The sequence below is a fragment of the Paralichthys olivaceus genome, chromosome 3, assembly GCF_024713975.1.
Source record: "Paralichthys olivaceus isolate ysfri-2021 chromosome 3, ASM2471397v2, whole genome shotgun sequence".
Classification (NCBI taxonomy): Eukaryota; Metazoa; Chordata; class Actinopteri; order Pleuronectiformes; family Paralichthyidae; genus Paralichthys; species Paralichthys olivaceus.
The window spans coordinates 14,304,775-14,329,853 of NC_091095.1; the positions used below are offsets into that span (position 1 = coordinate 14,304,775).

Below are 25,079 nucleotides of genomic sequence, written 5' to 3' on the forward strand. Positions count from 1 at the left end.
CAAACAACTGTGAGTCCAGTTAAGTGTCATGACTATTACCACCATTATTAATGGTGTATACTGTATATTCTGAAGGGTCTTGAGTCAATGTTAACAGACACAAGAACAAAACTGTCATATCATGTTTGCCCATCAAATGAATCTGAAATGTCTTGGATACATGTGCCGCAATCTTATGTGTACTTAAACTTGTACTTTGACTCGTCCCATCCCCTAACATGGAGGCATTTCAGTCAGTCACCAGAGAGCGATCAAGTTGGTTTGGCTTTACTTTTGGGGAGCTGTCATCTCTTGCATATTTATATATATATAAATATATATATATTGTATATCTACAATCTGTACAATTTGTACTAGTAGCTACCCAGGTGAATCTTTGGAATAAAAAAAGTCCTAGAAAACCTGAATAACAAACTTAGAAAGAAACGAGATGGTGGCCCCCTTGTCCAGAAGGTGGAGAAGTGTTGTCCATCTTTATACAGTCTATGGTACGAACTCATAACAGTTTCTGTGGTGGTATTCACGATCAGTAGTGGTATTTAAACTTTGATGTCATAGTTTGGGCTGATGATCTCCATCGGGAGGTTTTCCAGACTCCAGTGTCGTTCTGACAGATGATTTACCACAGTGGATATTTTGCTGACACCAAGTCCTCTGACTGAAGTGTTATCTTTCTGCTTCTTCACATTGATGCTGTTTTTCTATTGTATCCCTTTAGTCCAACACGTCCTTTAACCGAGATGTGGTGAAGGCTGGTACCGGTAGACGTTTCCTTGGTGGTCTCCTTGACGATACATCCTACTGCTATACTCTGGAGGTGTCCTTCTACAGCTACATGCCCGCTGGCAGCAACGCACCTGTGCCCTATACTGAGGAGACATGTATCCTTCAACATATCGGCTCTATCTAGTGGTTATGGTTATTAACACTAACCATAACCACTACTAACCCTAATCTTAAACACTTAGTCAAACCCAACTGGGGACACAGTTTTGGTCCCTGATTGAACAAGTAGACCCCAATTAACTTGTCTTAAGTCTGAAAAGGTAGCCTATACACACACACACACACACACTGTTCCCGCAGTGTAATTCTCCCATTGAAATCAAGCCAATTGATCTTGTAATAATTGGAGTCATTATTTTAATATTTGCGTTCCTGGTTGTGAGTGTGTGTGCATGTGTTGTGTGTCAGGTCACGTGTACTCACTACTAAAGCATCTTGCTCTTTTGTTGCCTTGTGTTGCGACAGATGTGCAGTGACAGAATAAGGATGCGAACGCTGCGTCTATTGATTTCATTTACAAAGGAAAAAGGAGAAAGGGGCCTGTGGTGGCGTTTGTAGAGCTGTGTATGTGCTGTTGGGGCTTTGATTGCAATAAAACAATGGAACAATGGAACAAACGTGATTCCTGTCAGCTACGATCATGCACACACACACACACACATGCTCACACTCATTCATCATGGGAAGCAAGGTCACAGGTGCCTTAGTGGATCCAAATGGGAGGAAGTTTTCCTTCAGTTGACCTTCTTAGGGCTGAAGAGCTCCTGAGAGCTGGCCGATGGCGGTCTGATCTGGCTGATAGAGTGACGGAGAAGAGGGGAAAAGAGAGATTTAAAGAGAGAGATAAGGACCCTACATATGAGAAGCATGTGCTCCCCCTACACACACTCTGCAGGTGGAGGGAAAGTTGGACATAGATGCAGCCCTAGTGCCCTCTAGTGCCAAGAGCCAGCACAGTTTGAGATGTGGTTATTTCACATGTGGGATTTGGGAAATTCGGTTCAGTTCACATTGCAATAATTGGAAATTAGACTTTTGATCATACTTTTAGATGTTTTTCTTGAAAGAGAATACAAAGAAAAGGATAAACTCGAACTAACGTTGATGAGGGATGTATGTGTGTGTTTGTGTCACTTTAATGCTTCTCATAGAATCGTCTCAGGTCTTTAAATGACAGTCGTTATGCGCAGGTGGAAATACAGACATGTACGTGGACACACGTGGCTCCATCACACACGAACTTGCAGCTTGTCTTACCTTTATGGGACAGGTGTCTGGCTGCTATGCAAAACAAACAAACAGCTGCACATAACAAATTCCACATGGTGTTTTCATTAAAGCAAGATAAGCAATGTGGAGCCTCCATGTATTTGCTGAGGGGATATTTCATCCTAAGGTCAAATTGGGGGAGGACTCAGCTCCGGTGGGAGGACTTGCTTGATCTCCTTTATGTTTTTCAGAAGGGTGTGCATGTGTTTGTGTGTTCGTACATGCATGTGTGTGTGTTTCCCTGTGAGATGGGGAGGGGTACGAGGAGGAGGGGCTCCGCAGGGTGGGCGAGACAGCACAGGGACCTGGTGTAGAGTGGAGATTGGGGTCAAGCAGGTTGAAGGAACCGACCATGTCGCTTTTTACGCCCCAGTGGTCAGCTCGATGGAGCGTGCAAATCATCAACAGAGACCTTTAGCATCTGAACGCCTCCTCCCTCCACCTTTCTCACCTGGCACACACACACACACACATGCAGAGGCCCACACAGTCCTCTAAACTAATAGATGACAAATAAGTAATAACCTGGGCTCCTAACTCCCACCACTTCCAAACACGCTGCCCTTCCCCTTTAATCTTTCCTGACTCTTATCCTCCACTGCTGTGACTTGAAGCCACCTAAAATTGAAACCTTAACCTTTCTCACAGCTGAGACTTTTGTCACAGTTTGAAAGTGCTCTGGAAAAAGGTGTAATGCATCGTGTGTCTGTGTATTTGTTTTCTGATCTCTTCTTTCCATCTCCTCTAATGTCCTCCTCTCTCCTCTACTCCGTCCTTTCCTCTCATCTCGTCACCCAGAACATAACAGCTCATTATATCATCTAGTCAAGCTGAGAATCCTCTTCTCTGAAACAGCGGGGACAACCTCCGTCGCGTCTGTCTTCCCTTTGTCCTCTAATCATTTAGCACCTCTGTCTGTGTGTGTGTGTGTGTGTGTGTGTGTGTGTGTGTGTGTGTGTGTGTGTGTGTGTGTGTGTCCTTCATATCTACTGAACATGAAGTTAGTTTCAGGTAAAATGCTGAATAGTACAGTACATTCCAGTTCTGTATTTAAACATATTGGCTGGTGAATTTTACCAGCTTTTCTTTATTGTCATCGTCCAACTGTGTTTTTTTCGATGGACCTTCCAGTTCAGCCTGTGAAGTAGAAACTGTAGAGTGGAATGGATCAAGGTTGAGAGAATCTGGGATGTTGTTCAAAACTCAGCTTGACACTTTCCTGTGTGTGTGTGTGTGTGTGTGTGTGTGTGTGTGTGTGTGTGTGTGTGTGTGTGTGTGTGTGTGTGTGTGTGTGTGTGTGTGTGTGTGAGAGTGAGCTTTGTGGGATTACTTACCTTGGTGTGTGTGCTTTTTTGAGTTGTTGCGAGACTTTGAAGCATTATTCGAAAACTTTAAAAGTCTTTCAGACAGTAAAGCTTCACTGCTCTTCTTTTTCCTGCACTGATTTGAGCAGCAGCTTTTTCTCTGTCACAGCACAGACGTGCACATTTTCAAGATTCTCAAACGTACAATTTTGAGAGAAAGACGAGTGCAATGTTTTGCTTCTTTTCCTTCAAGAGAGAGTCACGTAGAGGAAACAGTGGTCTTCTTGTCAAAAGTGGTCACTCTGAGTCTCGTCAAGGGCAACATTGTTGTGTTATCCTTCAGTATAACTGTGTGACGTGAGTGGACAAGTAGATGCATCAATGCAACACCTATTGGCTGCCTTTGTCTCTGGCTGTGACTCGTCCTAAAAGTGCATGTGCTTCTTTCTCTCTCTCACTCACACACATTTGTCATCCTCTCCATTGTCTTCACAAAGCTACACCCTAGCATGCACCTCGTCATAACAGTGAGACTCCATGAATGCTAGAGCCATGCATCAGTGAGCCTGACACCCAGTGGACAGCCTGTGACAAGTATGCAAATGATATAGCTGGGAGGCAAATATGCTTCACTACCAGACTTCATACACATCAAACCATGTGCACACACAGACAAGTGCACACATAGAAACACATAAACGCACACACACACAATCAAACACACAGATCATTGCACAAATATTAATGCCCTGCTCAGGTGAACTGGTGTCCTCATGGGTACTCACAAAGATGCACAAACACACACCTCCAGTTGTGTTGCCTTAGTTTTTGCAAATGTTGACGTTCATGAAAAGTCTGAGGATGTTAGTTAAAATCATGTTATGTATAAAAGCCTTTTTAATAACATTTTTAGGGCATTTTACTTTTATTGATAGGAAAGCACAGGCATGAAATGGGGGAGAGACAGTGGAAGACACACGGCAAAGAACCAAACCCAGAGCCTCCTGCAGGAGGACTCAAGCATCCGTATGCGAAAAAAACAAAACTTTGTGATGAAACTTGAGCAACTTGAGTAAAAAAAAAATAGTAATAATAGTTAAAATAGTGTAATCAGTTGAAGTGGCAGTTAAAAGAGCAAAAGTTGAAATCAGAATTAAAATTAATTTCTGAAATTAAACTGTAGAATCCAAAGCAAACTGCAGGTTTTCTTTCTATTAAAAATGTTATTTATCATCTCTGCTGTAATTAATAAAAAGGAATCTCTAAAAGCAGCATAAGGACTGAACAAAATGACAGACTTGATGCCTTTCGTGTATATTGTTATATAGTCATGCACTTTTTGTTCTTCAGCACTTTTCTTTTTTGAAATGTTATACACAAAGTTGAGCCTTTTCTTCAAAACTAGAAGAGAAGAACTCCTGTAAAGAAAAAGCAGGAAGATAAAAATTGCGAGCTCACACTGTTTTAGAGCAGCATAAATCATTGCCTTGTGTTGCTGTTAGTGAGAAAACAGAAGCCTTTCTCACACTTCTTTCATTTTATTGCTCAAGTTTCAGCTCGTGTCTCCTTGGCAGTGACAGTTCCTCCTAAATCAGCCTCTCTGCGTCCCTTTGGGAAATAGGACGTGAGGTCTTTCAGTCTGTTGAATCGTTATTGGGGACAAAAATGTGCCTTTTTGTATTGCCTTTGTTGACTAGCCTCTTAATTAGCATTGATAATTAGTGTTCTGTGTGTCAGCGCAGTGACAGGACCTGTCAGGGGCCCGTATTGATGGCTGGAATGTCCCCTTTCTTGTCTCCTTGTTAACTCCCGTCCGATCTTGACAGCATCCACCGCGTGTCTTGTCCATTTTACCACTGGGAGCCTTGTTGTCTGATCATCACCTTGTCTGTCTGTCTGCCAGGACCAGGCACGAGGGACACGAGCCGCTAAATGCCACGCTGACAGTAAACAGCTGCAGTAAACAAGTCATGATGTCCCCGTCCCCTTTGTCTCACGTATCCCGATCTCATCAGCACCTAAGCTGCCACGTCCTTGAGCCATGACAATGACCTGCTATTGATTAGACAAGACCCTTATGTGTTCGGTGATGTTGGAGAATACACCTCACCCGCCACAGTGACAAGACAGGAAAGGCCAAATACATTCACCTCTCTGAGCTCCTCAAAGCTGCATAATGATAACACAATGATTATGATAATGCCAAGAGATCCAGTCAAGTTCATGATACAGTATGAACAATATTATCAGTATCACACATGGTGCAATGAGATGTGGCTGAACTTTTTCTGAATGTTTCCACTACCACCCACCTCTCTACAGCTGGCCGACTGTTTCCTGGCTCACACACACACACACACACACACACACACACACGTCAGCAGCAGCCTCATTCCAGGCCCTATGGGTTCCCCCGGCGATGTGCCAGACAAGCATCAGGGCATCCTCCGTGTCTTGGACGATTTGCGTCCGTGGATGAAGTTCTCCTTTGGAAGCTGACCGTCCATCACAAAACCTGCTGCAATAGACAGTGAGTCGTGACAAGCCAAGCTGAGCGGCCATCTGCGCGTGGTGGGGTCGTCCGGGAGATGTTTGTGTCGCTGAGCGTGCCTAGACTGGCTCTGCTGATGAAAGAGAGCAGAGGAAAACACCGCAAACTTTCCTGAGGTCAGAATAAAGATGTTAGATGCAAGAAGAGTGGTTGTTTATCATGTGATATACAACTAGCTTATATATGATTGTGCGTCTATTTCCTGTATTGTGTTTGTGAGTGTACTGAACATCAGTGTATCAGCTCCTCACAACTAGTAGACTAGTTACTATATCTACATTCAGATCATGTCATTTTCAGTCTTGCCGGCAGCATGGCTGTAGAGATGAGAATGTCTTTACTTGAGGCTGAAATATTTCAAACTATTAGATGGTTCATGGTTCCCAGAGGAAGAACAAATGCTTATAGTAGTGCTCTCTAGCACCAACAACTGGCCAAAGTTCTCATTTGTTAAAATATTTCACATTCTAATAATAATCAGTACCTGCTGAATGAATTGGTAAAATATATAGTACACAGATATAAATATCATTATAAAATCAGAATAATTGGAAATCTTGGATCCAAATTGGGAAAATTCACATGATCAAAACCTCACAAAGTCTACAAAGCTTTTGGTGTTTCAGTTGCCAAGTTGCTGACATCATCACTTATAAACCAATTCACATAATTTTACAATCACTTCTAAATAGCAGCTTCTAATGTAAACTTAAATGTTAAATGTTAAACTTGCAAACTACATGTCCACCACTCACTGTAGAGCCAATCCCTTTTTATGATTCGCATGCATAAGTTTTTAATTATTTATGTCTCTCACACATGATCCTTTCCTCTCTTCTTTAATTCCTATATGCAAATATCAGAAAGAGTTGTTACGATGTTAACACCCCCCCAAAAAAACACATAATTACAATACATTTTGTTTTCAGCATCCATGATTTTTTGTTTTTTAACATTCTGACTTCAAAACATATGAACATCAAATTTGAAACAACAACTCTGGAAATGAGACCTTCGGAGAAGCATGTGAATGCACAGTTTCTGTCATGATGAGTTCTTATAACTTTGGTGATCACCTAACATATAGTGCCACATTACCAGATTCAGCCGTACCTTGTGTTCACTGCTAATTAGTAACTAAGATGATGACCTGCTAAATATCAGCATGTTATACAGAGCAAAATTATCAGTGGGGTAGCATGCTGATGTTAGCGTTTAGCTCAGAGCACAGCTGTGCGACTAGCACGACTGCAGACTCTTATCTTGTTTGGAACAATTATACGCTAAGATTAGCATAAAAGTGAGGACACAACCTCACTTTCTCCATCTGTGTTTTATCTTCGTCTAATCAGTATCATCATCCAGCATGAGACAGACTGTGAGACCCATCCACACACACACACACACACACAGGACGCACAGACAAACAGCCAGATGGGGTGTAAATATAGACTCTGGAGTCATGTGGAGAGAGTTGCCATCAGCCTGCCGGGTGAAGAATGAAGTCTTGTGCGGACTCCTGAACATGCACAAAAACATCCCCTCACAGGCCAAGGTGACAGACTTACAGACGGACTTTCTTGCATATTCACAGACATGACTTTCCAGGTGTACCCCTAAATATGTGTGTGTGGGTGTGTTTGTGTGAGTGTCTGTGTGTGTTCTTGTGTGTGTTTGTGTGTTGTTTGACAAACTACAGAGCCTGAACTCTACGCCCAGGCAGCCTGCTCAAACCGAGGATGGATTGTTTACAAGTTAACAGCTTTTCATCTTTGTAGCAACCACGAGTTTTGCAGCGCAGGTCATTTTTTATCATTATGAGAAATTGGAATCTTCGTCTTTGTCTGTATACCAGTTGTTTCAATTACACAGTTGGGACAGATAGATAGTCCAGCGGTCGACAGGCCGTATCTGCGTATCAACAAGGTAATGACAGGGGAAACGTGACAGATAATGTCGCTGTGTTGCTCCATCATACTTCAATCTGGTGAAGAATGGAGGAAGCTAAACATCAATGCGTCAAGATAAGGAAACACATTTATGGTTGAGGTTGTTTTGTGTTGGCGTCTATATGAACAGATGTAAGGATGTTAGATATTGATGTTGGATGATGGAAGAGACATAGACACATCTTAAAGGATGGATGGATATTTTCAGCTGATATTGTTGAAAGTGTTCCTCAGTCCATGCACCTCAGTGACTCGATAAAACTTACGTCTGTTAGCATCATTGTTTTTATTGAACTGTGTTTACTATATCCTTACTCTTGATTGGGAACATTGTCAGTATCCTGGTTCTCCATTTCTTCATTATGTTTGTATGATTATTATCGTTACCTTTCCTGCTGCCTTAATGATCACAGCCGTAGCAACACCACTCATGGACGCTCGGCTGTTTTGTAAAAGCAGTGAAGTTATTGATATTGTCACTAATGTAGTCAGGGCCAGTTGAGCAGGCGGATGATGTTTGTGCTCACCTCTGAATTTAAATCAGGCATCAGCCTGTAAGTAATTACTTTTGTGTTCAGTGTAAATTTGAATGTTTCATGAACCATAGAATTTTTTTAAAATTAATTCCTAAAGTGTTGTAATTTAAGCTAAGACCTCAAGTTGGAATCTTTAGTTTACTCTGTAGAATTTTAGAAGTATCTACGACTGTGGCTCTTAAGCTTTATGGAATTTCCTACATTTGACATCAGCTGCATCTGAAATGCATCTGAATCACAGACCTTTCTATAAAATGTACAACTTTACAACTAGTCATAGCTGCATTACAAGCACAAATAATAACCTTGACAATGGGTCCATTCTAGCAAATATGCCATAACAATATATCAATTTATAATGTTATTAGTTACTCCAGTGCAACTGCAAAAAGATAACCCTAATACATAGGGTACAAATATACTATAGACTATATAAAGATGTACATGACCCCGAAAGTGAATCCAACATTCACTCCACAGTACAATGTCACAGCTCCTCATCAATGGTCCAGCACTCAGTCTGGGTACCTCTGAGGAAGGAAATGTTTTCACCTGCAGATCATCCAGACAACTGTTCTTAACTCTAGTACCTCAGACATGAAGCTGGGCAGGAACGTGGCTCGTACCTTCCTTGATTACTACAAACTCAACAACCTTATCAAGGACAACAGACCAACTCACATACAAAGGTAAAGCAGAATCGTGTCATGAATAACTACTAGTAGAAGATAAATCATTTACACATTTCTTCCTTTTGTTTATTATTGAGTGCATTTTTGCTATTTCCTGAACTTAATCTCAGTCATTCACATTTATATGTTCTTGTCTCCAGCTCAGAGGTGATGTCCCCGACAGGCAACGCAAAGGGCAATGGCGTTGGCAGAGATGCAGTGGACAGACAGAGAGAGAAAAGCCAGTGTGTCAGGCACTAGACCGACAGACAGACGGACACAGACAGAGCGTGTATAAAATGCAGAGCACTGTGGAAGGAGAATCCTTCACACTTCATTGCCTTTAGAAGCTCCACATTTCCCTGGCTATGAAGACTTATATTCACATATTTGTAACAGTGAGGTTACTGGTATTTGGAAGAAATCAGAATCAGAAAAATCTGAAACCTGAGTGACTATGAAATGTAAACAAAGGGAAGACAGACTAGTTACATCTCTATCAGACACGTTATAAAGACAGAGACAAAACACGAGTTCTAAAGAGTTCTAAATAGGAAATATAGAAAAGCAAATCCTGACATGTTTCAGGACAGTTTCAACTGATGGTTGTTAAGCATGGAAGAACAAAAATGCAGTATGTGATGCATCAACTGTATTTATTTAAACATCAGATACAAACTCCCTCATTTGTTGAAGTGCTCTGGTGGGATGAGCTGACAGTGTTGTGTCAGGGCTCCTGGGATTGAACCAGAAAAGAGGCTGGTGTCATGAAGCCTTGCACATACGTTCAAGAGGTAAAACACACTGACAAGGAGGCGAATTCATCAATCATTTCAAGTGGGTTTTATTTAAATCAAATTTGACGGTCTTAGACTTAAAACATGGGTTTTATGTTCTGGTGACCGTGGAAAGTGCATTTATAGCTCTTTCCCCATTCATTTTTGAATGGTCCCGAGACATTACCAAGTTGGCTGTCAAGAGATGACACTCACATAAAGGACTTTGTCTTTATTTAATCTGAGGCCTTCATTCAGCAGCTCATTTTTCTGTGTATATAGACGTTCATAAATAGATGCATGCTTCCCTGTTGCTACTGACGTACTGTATGACTTGACCTGGATGGTGTAATAATTGTTACACCTGGCATTAAAATGTGTTTTTGTTGATCGCACTGCAACCAGATAGTGTTTGATGACATGAAAGTAAAGGTATAAATGCACCCAAGATGCAATGAGGGCGGATTGTGAACTGATCTGCAAAAGAACTCCGGGAGTTCAGACACATAAGTTTACATGCATGCATTTGCGTTCTCCATCCTCTTACAACAACAAGTTATGCAGACATGATTATGCTTAACGATTGTTCCAAACCAGCGAGGTGGCACTAAGGCAGCTAGCAGCCATTAGCCAGTAAAGACATGAAGCTGTCCTCTCATCAGTCCTCATGTTATTCAAGAATGAATGGAGGAGAGACAAGAGCAGTTGGTTGTTTTTTGGGTCTGCGCAAATGAGAGGAGGATGTGACGTGAGCTGGGGTGATCGGACACTGGAGACACATTAATGCCCGGTGTATTGTGATCAGGTAAAAACCATCTCGATATGAAATGTATTTTAATGTCGGGTGTAAACTGAGTTGCTGTTGGTTTTATTATCAATTACGCAATAAACACTTTATCACCTAATCGTGATGTTGCACCTTTTGCTCCCATATATATAACAGATGTAACAGAACTTTTGACTTTACTTCTTGGTCACATGACTCCACATCTGCTTTGTGGCTCTTCCTAAAGCCACAGCAGATTTTACATTAGGTCAAATATTAAACAGGCATATATAGACACTTATGTAGTTCATCACGGATGCATCAACAACAAATGTATTCAAAGATTCAAAGATGACTCTCACAGTAAAAATACCAGGACATATTGGTAATCTAAGTAAATGAGAAGATTGTAAAAGAGGCCAAAAAGAATTACTCAGATTTGTCAATTTTCTCAAACAGGACAGAATTCAGCAGCATCACGAAACAGATAGTGAAAGAAAATGGTCAAAGGTAAAATGAGAGGGAAGGACGATGGTTTTATGGAATTTAACCTTGTTAAAAGGACATGTGCAGGTAGGAGAAGGAGAGATTAGAGAATAATAATAATAAAAAGATTCAGACACACCGGATTAAACTGTACAGGCTCATACAGTATAATCACACATATATAGTAAAGCTGATGTTCATGCTGCGTGGGAGGAGAACCAGTAGCATATGTTGTTACACTATCAGAGATATGATTCAAAACCTCAGAATAATTGAAATACACTTTCATCTCGTGGATATTCTACAAATAAAACTTAAGTAATAATTTTAATGTTTCGGTAGATTCTGACTAATTTGACATTATTTGTGGAATACCGTACCAGCTGGTGGCGGTAGTGAGCGTCTCTGTTGTAATTCGTCTAGTGTTAAAGCTCAACGACGAAGAAGAGCGTCGGTGTTTGGCAGCTATGACAACGAACTTTGAAAGTTGTCTGAATGGCTTCTCTGAAGAAGAAGAAGTTTTCCTCCTCTAAAGTTCGCCAGAAGTCTCTGAAGTGTAAAGTTCAGCTGGACATTCACACGGTGAGTCTCACACGGTTCACCCGCAACACTGGAGCTGCTTCTGCTAGCAAGCTAACGTCCGCAACCTGTAGCTAACGCCTATTTATTTATTATCCGTAATTATGAGTTCAAATGTTGAAGACACTAACTAGTAAATAGTAACGAACGCATTTAGCCCACAGAATTACATGGGCGATTCAATAATTCGATCATCTCTACAGATAATGACGAGGACACGAGGAAGTAAAAGCAGAAGTAAGATCTAGATATTTAACATCTGCTGTTGAGCATTTATCCACAAAACTACATGTCCCACAATGCTTGGTTTGCTCGTGTTTCAGTACGAGGACACATTCAGAGCATGTCATGTGTTTGTATTTGTCTTTACTGTACACATGTATGTAAATGGTTTATTTTATCTGGTTAAATTCTTACTTTCTTATATTTTGTCGTTCAAGACAACAACGGAATCTGTGTGTCATTGTTTACAGGTCACATGTCCAGGAGAGCTGCTGTCTAGAAAGCACAAGATCTACCTGAGCGTGTGTATCATGGGCCAGTACAGGAAGACTCCCTGTCTGCCTCCTGTCTTCCCTTTGCTCTTTCACCACAAAATGGTGTTTGTCAAGGTGAGAACAGTAACATTTCATTCAACTGTAGGACTCCTGTCTCTCTGTGGTGTCTTTTTTCAGATTTGGTGAAATGACTTGTGGCGTATTTGGTACAATGTCAAAAAGAAATGCATATGATACTTTATCTTCATGTTGAAACCCTTCTGGGATATTAACATCTGTTCATATTATATGTAGTGGATAAAGCACAAAATAAATCTCCCTTCCAGTGTTTTCCTTCTCTTTCTTCTGTTTGAATCCTTATGCTTATGTTTGTGCCGTTTGCTGTTGCTTAGTTGCACTTGGATTCAGTCGAGGCCGCTTTCAGTCATAATTGCTCGTCTCTTTTTTAGTAGTGAGAAGCTAATTAAGCAACATGAGCAGAGTTTTGCTGTTAGTCTGAAGATGTACATTTCCAGCCCTCCATTATGAATGCTCCTGCCCTAACTCCTGATAGAAGAGGTCTTCTTCTCCTCTGGGAGAGTTACAGAGTAAGACACCGGGCAGTCTGTCTCGTGTTGTTATATCTATTGATCTGTCTGCACTCTGTCTGTTTCACCAGACTTTCCCTGGTGTTGTTGACCCTGCTGATGTAGCTGACCTCCTCGAAGGTAAATGGCCCACTGGGATTTGCTTCCTCATCTCTTAGTCCTGAATCCTATGCTATGCAAGCTTATAGGCTATTAGCTGTGATACTGATCATTAGCTCACAGTCAATTTGTTCTTTTCTTCCTCTTAGCTGACACAACATCTTTTGAGCTGATTCAGTTGGTGCCTCCAGGTACGTTTTGTGATGATGCTGGTTTAAGTCTCCACTGTATCCAGTCATTACACTGCAAAACAGGATTTCTAACTTGGTTTGTTTGTGTTTGTGCCCCTGTTTACTGTCGGTTTGTGTACCTTTTTAGGGGGTGAGATCCTCGCCACAATGGAGGAAAGCAGCAGAGATTTCTTGTACCCTGGTCCCAGACTGAACTCAGGAGAACGAGCGGCAGAGAGAGAAATACTGATGAAGAAGTCCTCATTCTTTCCTGTAGGCTGTTTTCCATCTATTCCTTTTTATTTATTTATTAATCCTCCTTCTAACACCCACGTCAATATTCATCAAAAAATGAATAACACTTACATATTCTACAGAGTCAACTAAGGATAAGAACTATTTTTGTTGACTGTGAGTATTAAGCAAGATTTATCAAGTGACAAATTTTACATTAAAACAGAAAGTAATTTTTCAGAGCATCTCTCACAAAATGGATCACATGCATGCTCAGAGAAGGAACAGCCTGTCACAGATGGATTTCCCTTACATCTGCTGTGTTTTACTTTCTTTAAAATGGTTAATTCTGCAAAAACACATACAATTGGAATTTTATAGAGATTAGATTTAGTTTGTGTAAAATCCTTAATATCCCCAGCGGTAATTAGCATATGAAAAATATAACACTCCAGAGGAAACTTCCTGAAACTAAATTCTGTTCTGTTCCGATTCACCTGTTGGTAGATGAGGTACGTCAGAGAAATTGTATAATAAGAAGAATTTAGTTCCACGTTGACTATTTCAGAAAATGAAGATGCATGGAAAGTGACTGCAAACAAAATCAATTCCAGATTTATTCTTGTTGTTTGCCGCTATGATAAATGCAAAAAAGAAAAGGAAACAAGTGGTGTAACATCCGTCAAATGCAAATATGTGCTGTTGCCTATTACTATTCTCAATTACGCTGCCTCAGCTAACATATTATTCATTATGATTAATGATATTTTGCACAATTACATTGAAAAGTGACTTGTGTTTGTCTCTATACTGCAGTTATGTACAAGCTGGTCTAGTCTTAAACAACTTAAAATTTAAACATTTAATGAATAACTTATAATCCTAATATTGCAGAGGAGTAAAAGTGAAGGATTTTTACTTTCTTTTTTTCTCCCCACTTTAGTCCAAAAAATAAACTTGATGAATGTTGGCACAAGTGTATCACGTCATTTACGCCTGCTAATGTACCAGAGCTACAGTTGAATTACAGGCCGAGGGTATTTTCGTCAGTCGTTCATTTGTAATTCACATGTAAACCCACATTTCACTCACCATGTGAACTTGCCTGAGGGAAAATATTACACGTCATTCACACACCTGAGAAGATTGTTGCTCTCTCTAAGTGAGTCTCCTTCTAATCTCAGTGGCTCGTACATATGTGCACATGATAGGCAGGTACGCTACCAAGATAACTAATTTAAAAGCACTGTCTCATCTCGGACCAAGTGAGGTGATTTATTCAGACAAGATGGCATTGTCCCTGTACATCTGTCATCTGTCTTTGCAAAAAAAGTAAGAACCTCCTCGCTTTTCTATCACCTCAACTCTTATATCATCTGTGTCCCTCTCTACCTTCTCTCCCTCTTTCATTGCTCCATCTCTCCTTGGCTGCGGGTTACTTTTCTATCCTCCAGTAACCAGCATATTTAAATGTCTTTAAACACCATTCCCCTCACTGCTGCTTTTATGTGTTTGTGTTTGAAGGCCTACATAGCAATTTAGATGTCTCTCTCTCTGAATGCCATATTATTTAAACATCACTGGAGCCTGTCTCTGTTCTGCAATTTGTTGGGTTTTTTTTCAAGCCATGCGTAGATTGAAGTGTTGTGGTTGTAAATTGGTGCAGCAAACAAGCTCTTTTATCTGTCCCTTTGTCTCTATCTCACTGTTCAAGGTGTTGTGCTTGGTCCTGTTGTCTCTCTCCCTCTAGGGAATCTCCCCCAAAGTGGAGTTTACAACGACATCAGTCATAGAGGAGAGTGATGGGAGAGAAGGCTGGCCGGCCTCGTCTGTACGTATATTATTTTATCACACACACATGCTATGTAGTTTTTTTTACATTTGTTGGGCTTTTGTGTGCTCTTGGTTTACTGGGGCTACATCTGTTGTTGATGTGTAAAATGCTCTGGAACAAGTCTATCTAAATGTTATTGTGTGTTTGTGGCCTTTCCGAACAACTTTGTCAAAACATAAACAGTTCAAATTCATAAGTCGAGCAATGGTCGTACCAGACAGTTCGAAGTGTCTGAAGTTAGAAAACATACTCTCATCTCATCCCGATGTAAGTGTTGACCTCAGTTACCACGCTGGCGATTCATCTCCAGTGGGCTCTAATGAGTGGTATCGTTTACCATCGGATTTGTTTGTTTTCATCATACATATGCACCTTCTCTTGTTGCCATGGCTACTGCATCTATCTATCCATACTGGCAGTGTTTCAAGGGTATCTGTTCTATCCTTGTGAATGTAATTACGTGGAGGCAGATCTGTGTTGCTGATAGCAAGACTTCTCTCACATCTCTGACTAGCTTGGAGTTTACATCAATTTTTTTGTCACAGAACCAGTCAGTCAGTATCTGACTTTAACTATTACAGACATGTTTCTCCTCCACTGTGTCCTAGAGTTGGGTTGATTCCCACTTGTTCTGCTTAAGTCCAGTTTAGGAGCTTCAAACTGTTTGATTATAAGGTAATTGGCTGAACCGGCATTTGTCATTCTGAAGGGTTCTGTAAAATCAAAAAGTAGCCTACATCAGCAACCTATGCAGATCAGATATCAGCGGGGGAAGGGGGGAGGATGTGCACGGTGACCACTGTGTCTGTTTGGGTTGAGGATGAGAGGAGACATGGCAGACTCAGGGTTACACCTGGAAGTCTGAACCAAGGGTCATATTTTTTTTAGATTTGAGGCGGTTGAAGTTAACATTGCAATTTTGTGAGCACTCTAGAGAATTCTGCATGACACACCTCCATCCTGTCCTCATCACCCAGATGTGCTGCGTCTCCCGATACTTGACATTGAATGGTTCATAGACGTGTGTCCTCTCTCTCTCATTGTCTCAGATAATAACTTTAAGAGATTTTCTTCATTGTGATTCTCTCTGTCAGCTTCTCATCCACTGTTTTCAACACAGAGCTGATACACCCTGACTTATTAAATTATCAATTAGCACAAAGCTTTTTACTAAATGATTAATAGACATTTTTGAAGCAAAATTGCCAAACATTCTCTCTGCGCTCAGCTTTGTTTCAGATTTATCAACTTTCTATCAAATGATGATGAAATTAAATATTGTTGTACTGTTTGTAGAGACAATTGTTGAATCCTTAGATTGCAGACTCTTTGTTTTTTTAAAACAGATGAATGAAAGTCTTTCACAAACAATCCTCTTAGTACCACATGATCCATCACACAGTGGTTGGCATGTTGTACCTAAAACACCACCGAGCATTTCCCAGGCTAAGCTATTTGTTTAATGGGATGTCATTCACAGCAAAGAAGATTGTCAGAATGTTCTCCTGGCCCCTCGGGGGATGTCTGGATCAGAGCACCGCTGTGGCTGTCAGACAGTAGAATTTCTCCATTTTCTCTTTCCTAATGGCTCCTCAGCGTAGGCATGTCCCTGACTGTCAGCCCCCCCAGCTGACAAACCATGTTTTAATAGATTTAGACAGATAGCAACTTCCAAAAAACTGCCCAAAAACTGAAACTGGAGTTGTGAATATACGCCCAGTTTTTTAGCAGTGCAGGTTTTGCCCAGTGTCTTCTCCTTCTATATCTCTATTCTCATTTATATTGCTAGTTTTTAATTCCAAAATTGTTTTTATTGATTATCCACAGACAAAGCTTTGTTCTTAATACCAAAATCTGCTAATCAAATCAGAGCTGCTTCTTCCACTCAGGAACAGTGACAGTCGTGGTTTGTCCACAGTGGAGAGGAGAAGAACTGAAAAAGTGTGAGATGGTGGAGGATGAGTGGAGCGAAGGGCATACTTGTCTTAATTCCATTAAATCAGACCACTCTCAAATGGCAACCTTAATGAGGATTTATTCATAATTTCGTTTCTCTTAGAAATAGTTTTAATGTTGTGTGATTCCCCAATTAGGGGAATTTTCGATTATCTCTATTTACAGGCAGGTAATGCCTCTTTATAATATTAGACTGGAGATGGCCATCAAATGCAATTAACATTTTATCTTAACTTATTTATCCCCGGCTGGCATTACCCACAGGAAGAGGGATATTGCATCGGAGAATGATGTTAGTGGCCATTAGAGTTATTGAAGTAATTCTGCAGAGGTTGTCTCCATGGAAGTGGCGACTGTGAGAGCTGTTGTTGTTGTAACACTTAAGCCGAATGATTAGCTAATGGTTTAATGGCTTCGTCCAGAGAGAACAAAGTGAGAGCAGCTGCCTTAATGGCTAAAAAGCCTGGTGCTTCAGTGAAGGAATAACACTGCGGTCTGCAGAGAAATCTGAACTGCTGAGACAAATGTGTGTGTGTCACCTCGAAGTGGAGACCTGAGAGAGTAGCTTGACATGTTAGAACAGCATATAAACATTTCTCTCTCTGTGTTTCTCTCTCATATTGTGTCCCTGCCTCCCCAGAGCTGCTGTCTTTCTCCCGTGAAGCCATCTTTAACCCTGTCCAGTCAAAGCTCAGAGAAGAAGTCTTCACCGTCCAGGCATTTCTCCAAGACGGATGATGGGAACCACGTCTCTCTGAGAGGTGGAAAAGAAAAGCTAAATATTGAGGCGAACGTTACAAACTCTGCACTGCCATCATCATCATCCAGACATCATCCTCCTCCTTTTTCATCCCCACCCGGCCACAGTCACCAGAAAAACAAGAAGGAAAGAAAACAAGCTTCTGTCGACTGTGGCTACCAGCAGCCCACGGTTTCCTCAAGGACTCGAGCCCTGTCCCCTTACACTCACCGCAAGATGTGCCAGCTCTCAGAGGACGCCAGGCAGAGGCTCAGCCACCTCCAGCTGGGGCCTCACCACTTCAGGAAGGAGACTGAGAGCCAGCCTCCCTTTTTGGTTAGTAACATCAAATACAACGATCAGCTAACATTAAAACTGGTAAATGCTTTCTATATTGTGGCGGATCTGTTTATATCTCTTACCTGTTTTTAAATGTGTTCATCCTGATCCATCGATGTCTTGATTTAAAACTGAATTTAAAATATTTAGAGTATTTATTTTCCATGGCTTCAGGGCCAAAAATACACCAATCCGCCACAACAGTAAAAACCAGTTGCTGGTTTTAATGTTGCAGGTGATCTGTGTTTATTCCTCCAAAGTGAAGGATACAGATAAAAAAAGTGTTATGAGTCTATTTAATACCAGTAATACACATGTTCAGTAATCAGGGGTTATAATGTTAATGGGATCCTGAATTGATGCAGTTCAAACCTCAGCGGGAGCTTCCCAAAATTTGACTTAATCTATCAGGCAGATTAAGTGGAGGGCATAATAAGAGCAGTGTTAATCTTTTTACCTGAGCTGTTAATGCATTTTGACGTCATGAAAATGTTTCACTGTGTGCGCCTGTAATACGGTCTGTTATCCTCACTCAGGGGCTGGTGTGTTCTTTAATAGCACAGAACCTGTGTTTAGGCTGGTACACAGTTATTTGTTAACACTTGAATTATGACCGTGTAATTGTTATGAGAGATTTGCATATAAAAGGGAACGGTTTTCTGATCACACAGCCTTGGGGAATAATATACAATCGATGGACAAGAACAACACAGCCTCTAGTCCTCTACTCCTCCTTCCCTCTGTTCCCCACTGAATCCCCCGCGTCCTCATTTACATCAAATCTAATCCTGAGGTATGAATATCAAAATCCACTTGCATGCTGTTATTAAAGGGAATGATTAGGTACAGAGTTGTTTGTTTTTGTCACACACATGAATGGAAATTCACTTCAATACAACTGCCGTTTTTATTAAAGAGAGGAGCATGCTTTTCCTGCTCTGCTTTTCCTGGGGGAGTCTCATGTCGACAATTAACCCTGGTAATTGTGAGTCAAGCTGCAATTAACAAATAGATACCTAATGAAGTAGCTTAGCCCCATGGTGAATGCATTATCAGTGCACATTTCAGAGCCTCAACTCCTGGTTTGGGGTTTGTGTGTAGAGGGAAGCACATTCCTGAAGATAACCTGAGCGATGTTGTTTGAGGTTCTGTACCCAAGGTGATTACTCTGTGAACATCTTTTTTTTTATTTATGCCTGATTGTAATCTTGGTGAAATGCTTTGGGGTTGAGACGACTGCACAAACTAATATGTTTGCTGTTGTTGATTTATTTCATTCATTACAGAAGACAAAACATATCCATTTTTCTTGTGGAATTTCAAGTTACAGTGTTAGTTTTTCTGTTTAACAGCAAGTTATTTCTTTGTCATGTTTTTACACCAGGTCTCTTGTTGCAGTAGTGACTCAGTGGTGGGAACTCCATCCTCCTCCCCCCACAGTAGCAGCATGCGTCGACGCTCTCTTTGCTTCTCAGTAAATCAAACAGGTACTGTAGGCTATACATGCTTTAATCATTTACGGTAAATGGTTTGTATTTATATTGTGCTTTTTTAGTTTTGATGATCACTGTGGAGTGAAGGCTCAAACCATCACCTTTATTTTTTATTTCTGAAAAAGCACTGCAGACAGAAGAAGTCCTTAAGCTGCTGTGATTTTCATACAACTCTAACTTGTCTTTTTCTTTGTAGATTCTTCCCTCCTGGGTAGTTACAGACCAAGAACAGCCAGAGTAAGTCTAATCATTACATTTTAGACCAACAAATACAGTAAGCTACTGTTTCAATGCAACAGTGCATCAGTAGCAAAGTGTTCAAATGTTGTGTGTACTGAAGTTTCTCTTTACAAACACACTACATACTGAACTTACTCAAATACAGTATTTATACACCACTGGCTCTGTTTTATTATGTTTTTTGGTGCTGTGTTGTTTAGACAGTTTTACATTTACACTAGTGTCTTCCTAGCACATATTTTTCATAACAATTGTAAATGTGCCTGCTTATACTGAAAATATATTTTGATATTATGAATACAGTTTATTGTAAAAGTAATTTCCTTGATTTAAAATAAATTTTTCTTGACTTTCTCTTAAACCCTGTTGCCCTGTGGCCTCTCCCAGGTGAAGTCAGGATCTGTGAGGGCACAGTTGTCTCCAGAGACACGGTCCAGACATGAAGCCCAGACCAAAAACTCTGTGATAGATTCTGATCCCGCTCAATCTACCCTGGCTACGCCAATTTCCGGACGTCCTCTGGATCTCAGCAACCGTTCCATCAGAGAAAGGTAAAAACATTTCCCTCAACCTGACCCTGAAAATTTGCATTATCATCGTCATACCAATTATAAAACTGGATCTTTACTTCCTACACCAGGGGTTAGGAACGTTTTTCAAGGTTCATTTTAATTATTATGACATCCTTTGTGCAGTATACTGAATTATTTAAGACATATATCTCTCATGTAATGATCACTTTTGACATGTGTCTAATGTCAGATGGTAGTGATGATGATACTAATTTTAGCTAAAAAGATCTTGCTTAGGCAAATCCTCACCTTTGGTAGTAGCGCGCGTTGCTTGCAAAGACAGTAATTCCTCCTGCAAATCAAACTGCAGTCATCCCTCACACAAGAAATGCTATGCAGTGCTTGCTCGATCTTTTTTATATTTATCTGCTTTGCAACCGTTCTTAGAGACAAACTGACACTGAAACTGGCAAAGGTTCGTTGCTCAAATTCTCCTTCTGTATGAGGTTTCAGCTTCTTAGCTATTAGCTTGTTCACTACAAAACTTCCCTGCATATCATAGTCTCTGTCAGAATGTGGTCTTGTGAAAGGTGCCTGTTGGGCACAACAATGCATCCAACTCATCCAGTTTAGTTTGCAGCTGTTAGTCAAAACAAGCAAAATTCTAACTCCGCATTCCACATCGACACATACAGGAATGCTTACATATGTTTCAGTGGATGTTTTTGCACAGTAAGAAGTATTGCATGTTTTTTGTACTCTCTACTTAAAAGTAAAGTGCTCTACCTTCAGATGTACATTTGTGCAGCACTCCCCACATCACCTCTGAGCTCTGTGTTTGGCTTCTCTTGCCACAAAACCAGCAGATTTTCTTCAAACTCACGTCTGAGGAAAAAACATTCACACATTCAAACACTCTTTTTTCTTGGTGTTTACCCTGAATTTATTCGATCCATCTGTGCAAATCATCTGTGTTTGCTTAAAGGATCTTAAAAGCAGAAGAGACACCTGTATGAGTTTCCAATTACTGTGTACAGCAAATATATGGCAATCCCCCCAGACATTAGTCATACACTGCCGCCGCTTTGTGTGTGTGCGTGTGTGCACTCATACACGTCCAATCTTTAATTTTGATCACATTCGACAGGCAGGATGAATTCCCCTCCACCTCTTAAATTACAGAAGCTGATGTCTTGTCATGTTTGTTCATTACTGAGAGAAGAGGCAGAGAGAAAAGAAAACAAAGAGGAAAATGGTATTGATTTGTGTTTCAGCTTGAGCCTGATGCATTTGACCCGATGCATGCTTTAATACATCCAGAGAGACCTTGTCATCGATCATGGCAGCAGTGAGTTGAACACACCGATGGGACCGATGTTCCATTTGTTTGTTTATTTGCTTCTGCTCTCCTTTCTCCCGTCCCTTCAGCTCAGTCCATAAGTAAACATTAAAATCAATAAGCAATCTTAAATTGCAAAGTAAATTGTAGGAAATGAATGATACTTTTCTCTCAATTGAAAACGCGACAGGAGTTGCAGGGCGGGAGATTAGATCGAGCCTCTGTAGATTCCCTTCAACACGGCGAGGAGCACGTCTTGCCACGAGCCTCTGATGTATAAAGAAAATGACAGATGCCAGTGGCAACGTTTGCCCCCTAAGCCCGAAAGTCTCAGTCTATTCATGTCTCTGGATGATTTGTCCTTGATGACTTTTTGAAGCAGGTAGTGAGTTTAAGTGATTACACATGAACACCTTCTGTTGTCACACTGCAATTCTGGACAAGACACCAGTCCGTCAGTCAGCCATCACCCCTCCACTCCTGACAAATAGACAGAAGTGAACAGTAATAAATTGCTGTATTGCCTCTCATCCATATCTGTCTGTCAGTGCAATCTGTCATTTCACCGCTGCCCGTGGCCGACTTCAACACACATTTATATCGTATAGAGGAAACATGTTTATGCCTCCAGATCAGCTGGTTCTGTCAGTTGAGAAATTACTTGTTTTGCACAAAGGGTTGAATGTAGAGGAGACAAAATCAAAATGAACATTTACATGAGGAAAACATAGTTGGTTATTTCAAACTACTTTAATGTTGTTGACCACAGCACACGTTAAAGCACGTCAGTGTCTTGGTAGTTTCACCTTTAGAGCCGCTCACTGTGATTTACGTTAGGTTACAGCACAGACTAGTGGACAAAAGTAATATTGTAACAACATCTTGAAGTCAGGCAGTGTTTGTGAGAAATATTATTTAGAGCTGAAACTATTTGAGTGAATTCAGACATTCAGTGGTTGTAGCTTTTCTTATGTGCAGATGTGTTTCTCATCATCATCACAACTCTGTGTCCTGAACAGTTAGAACCACATGTCACTATTTTGTAACATTTTGGTGCAATATGGTCTTTGTGATAGGACAGAATTTTGTCGTGAAAGGGAAAAGGGGGCAAGTGACGTCATGCAGCAAAAAGCCGGGTCAGAACTGAGGAGGAATTAAGTATCCGTACCTAAAAGTATCGGCTTATTTTCCGACAATTCAAAGAGTAAAAGTTTCACCAATTCACCATTCAAATTCTCTAGATCCAGATTTTTATTTGAATCTGTACCAAATGACAAATATTAGTCTCTTAAATTTGCCTGATTCTCTGAGAAATCAGCAAATAATGTTCAAAAATGCCCTTTTATAAGAAGTTAAGGAAAGTGTTAAACTAACAAACAGTAAAACAAAAATAACTTTCTTGGCAGATGTAATTAAACTTAATTGAGTTATATTATCTGTAACTGTATATTCTCTGTATCTTGGTGTTTTTCTTAGGCTCCAGACCAGTCAGCCCAGTCCATCCCACTGGGAGGAGATCCACAGCCGAGTCCAGAGGATCCTGCAGACACACAGAACAACCTGGGACCACCGAGTGAACTTCGACCTTTAAGCCTCTGATCTAAAAGTAACTGAATCATTTAAAGTATGAAGATTTCTCACTGTTACAATCGCTATCAGCCTCTTCTGGCTGCACAAACCAGTTGATGCAACACTAACGCACTTTTTAAGGCTAAAGACTCATGACTCACTCATTTATCTTTGTCTCAGCTCGATGTTCATTTACATTTAAAACCTTTCGAGGCACCTGCTGAACAGTTTTTGTTGTCATTACGGTTAGACAAGTGATGTTCAACTGTGTGTAGCAGCTCCTCTTCCCTCCCACCCGTCAGCTGGGCTGTTTTAAAACAGGTGGAGGGGGAACATGGTGGATGTAAGCTGCAGCTGTTGAGAGATCATCCCTCGAAACACAAAAGAGAAACAAAGAGGAAGCCAAGAGCCACTGTAGAGATTTAAGGGAGAGAGGAACAAGACTAGAATTCTGAACGAAAGACACAATAAAATTAAGCCTTAAACATAAAGCAAGTCAGATCCAGTGTCACGCTGAAACATGTTAAATATTGTAAAATTAAATCTGTATGTAGTTTGAGTACACCGGCTCCTGGCACAGAGGTTGTTCCTACTGTAACATGTCAGAATGTGGAAAACGAGAATTACCACCCTGCTGTTGTTTCGCTCAAGCAACCAGTGCAGTTTCAGTCCCTCCAGGGGTTCCCAACATATTGCATTCATAGTAATAAACTGGATACACTGTGACCTTGACCCCTGACATCAGTTAATCCATGAGTCTAAATGAACATTTGTGCCAAATTTGAAAGGATTCTCTCGAGGCATTCTTAAGATAACATGTTAAAAAGGCAAAAAAAGGGATTTGTAAGGTCACAGTGACCTTTGACCTTTGAATCTGAGTGGAATTTGTACCAAATTCAAAGAAATCCCCTCAAGGTGTTGTAGAGATAACTTTTTCACAAGAATGGAACAGACGGATGGCCACTGGCTGTCGCCGGAGCAGAGGCACAAAACCCCATGTGACAGTATTAAACAAAGGAGCTCGCATCTATTATCACTGTTAGATAAATGAAGTGCAGCTGTGTTCTTAGATTCATTTGATATTAAGTGAAGGAAATGTTTTATATTTACAGACGGTGATTACACTGAATGATCTGGTTTCCTTCAATGCAGCTGGTACATTTAACTTAATGCGCAAAGGATCTGATTAATGGTCAAACTGTTTGTGTATTCCTCATATTGATGGATACCTAACTATTGTCAGAGCTGGACTGATGATTTCTGCACTGCTTTTCCTGTAAAATAGCTAATGATATAAATCTCTGGCTTGTTGTTGCAGTGACAGTAACATTTTATTAAAGTGGGCATTTTTATAAAGGTCATTTTAATTGATCATGGCCAGAGCAGTTTTCTGAACAGGTCTCCCTGTTGAATAAACTTCAGATTTCACTGATTTGATGATAAAATGCACTCTCTACTGCTGTTAAAACATTTTGTTGAATTGATGCATTTCAGTAAAATTCTGGCCAATAATGCAGTTATTCTTTTTAACACTGTTTCTGGAACATGTTTCACCAGACTTCAGTTTGTATTTTCAAATGCAGGTAGCATATTGTCAATTTAAAAATTCCTATAAAATCCTTTATTTGAAGTTGTTTTTAATGTTTAGTTATTGCTCAGTATTAATATTGTCAGTGTTTTTGAATATTTCTGAATATTAAAATGAATGATCATTTAAATGGATGCTTGGAGTTGATTGTGATTCTTAAGTCATGTTTGAATGTGTTGAACTAATTCAGTTCATTGCTGCTCATTCTTT

At 40.5% G+C, this 25,079-nt stretch overlaps 2 protein-coding genes across 6 annotated transcripts in view; both read left to right on the top strand.

Moving 5' to 3' along the window:
* The window catches only part of agbl4 (AGBL carboxypeptidase 4), a 256,311-nt gene extending 245,564 nt beyond the window's left edge, over positions 1-10,747 (top strand). The window contains exons 11-13 of the mRNA XM_069522085.1: positions 719-881; positions 8,991-9,084; positions 9,228-10,747. Of these exons, the coding sequence (XP_069378186.1) occupies positions 719-881; positions 8,991-9,084; positions 9,228-9,327 (357 nt within the window). The 3' untranslated portion in view covers positions 9,328-10,747. The remainder of the gene's footprint in view (positions 1-718; positions 882-8,990; positions 9,085-9,227) is intronic.
* A 646-nt stretch (positions 10,748-11,393) lies between these two features.
* spata6 (spermatogenesis associated 6) lies at positions 11,394-25,002 on the top strand. 5 transcript variants are annotated; one of them, XR_011240614.1, is made up of 12 exons: positions 11,394-11,676; positions 12,147-12,284; positions 12,829-12,877; positions 13,006-13,047; positions 13,175-13,299; positions 15,011-15,091; positions 17,691-18,125; positions 18,800-18,921; positions 19,513-19,615; positions 19,818-19,858; positions 20,249-20,412; positions 23,189-25,002. XR_011240614.1 is itself a non-coding variant. In XM_020081077.2 (12 exons), the coding sequence occupies exons 1-11, from the start codon at positions 11,590-11,592 to the stop codon at positions 21,682-21,684; spliced, it is 1,302 nt and encodes a 433-aa protein (XP_019936636.1). In that variant the 5' UTR covers positions 11,481-11,589; the 3' UTR covers positions 21,685-21,721; positions 23,189-25,002. The 5 variants fall into 5 exon arrangements, 4 of the variants coding, with proteins under 4 accessions (XP_019936636.1, XP_019936634.1, XP_069378181.1 ...); XM_020081077.2 differs by lacking the exon at positions 18,800-18,921 and adding an exon at positions 21,648-21,721 and having other exon boundaries at positions 11,481-11,676; XM_069522080.1 differs by lacking the exon at positions 18,800-18,921 and adding an exon at positions 11,831-11,910 and having other exon boundaries at positions 11,542-11,676.
* The last annotated feature ends 77 nt before the right edge of the window (positions 25,003-25,079 follow it).

Coding starts and splice junctions, on each gene's coding strand:
- spata6 (XM_020081075.2), top strand. CDS start 11,590: ATGGCTTCTCTGAAGAAGAAGAAGTTTTCCTCCTCTAAAGTTCGCCAG. Junction 11,677..12,146: donor TTCAGCTGGACATTCACACG/GTGAGTCTCACA, acceptor CATTGTTTACAG/GTCACATGTCCAGGAGAGCT. Junction 13,300..15,010: donor AGAAGTCCTCATTCTTTCCT/GTAGGCTGTTTT, acceptor CTCTCCCTCTAG/GGAATCTCCCCCAAAGTGGA.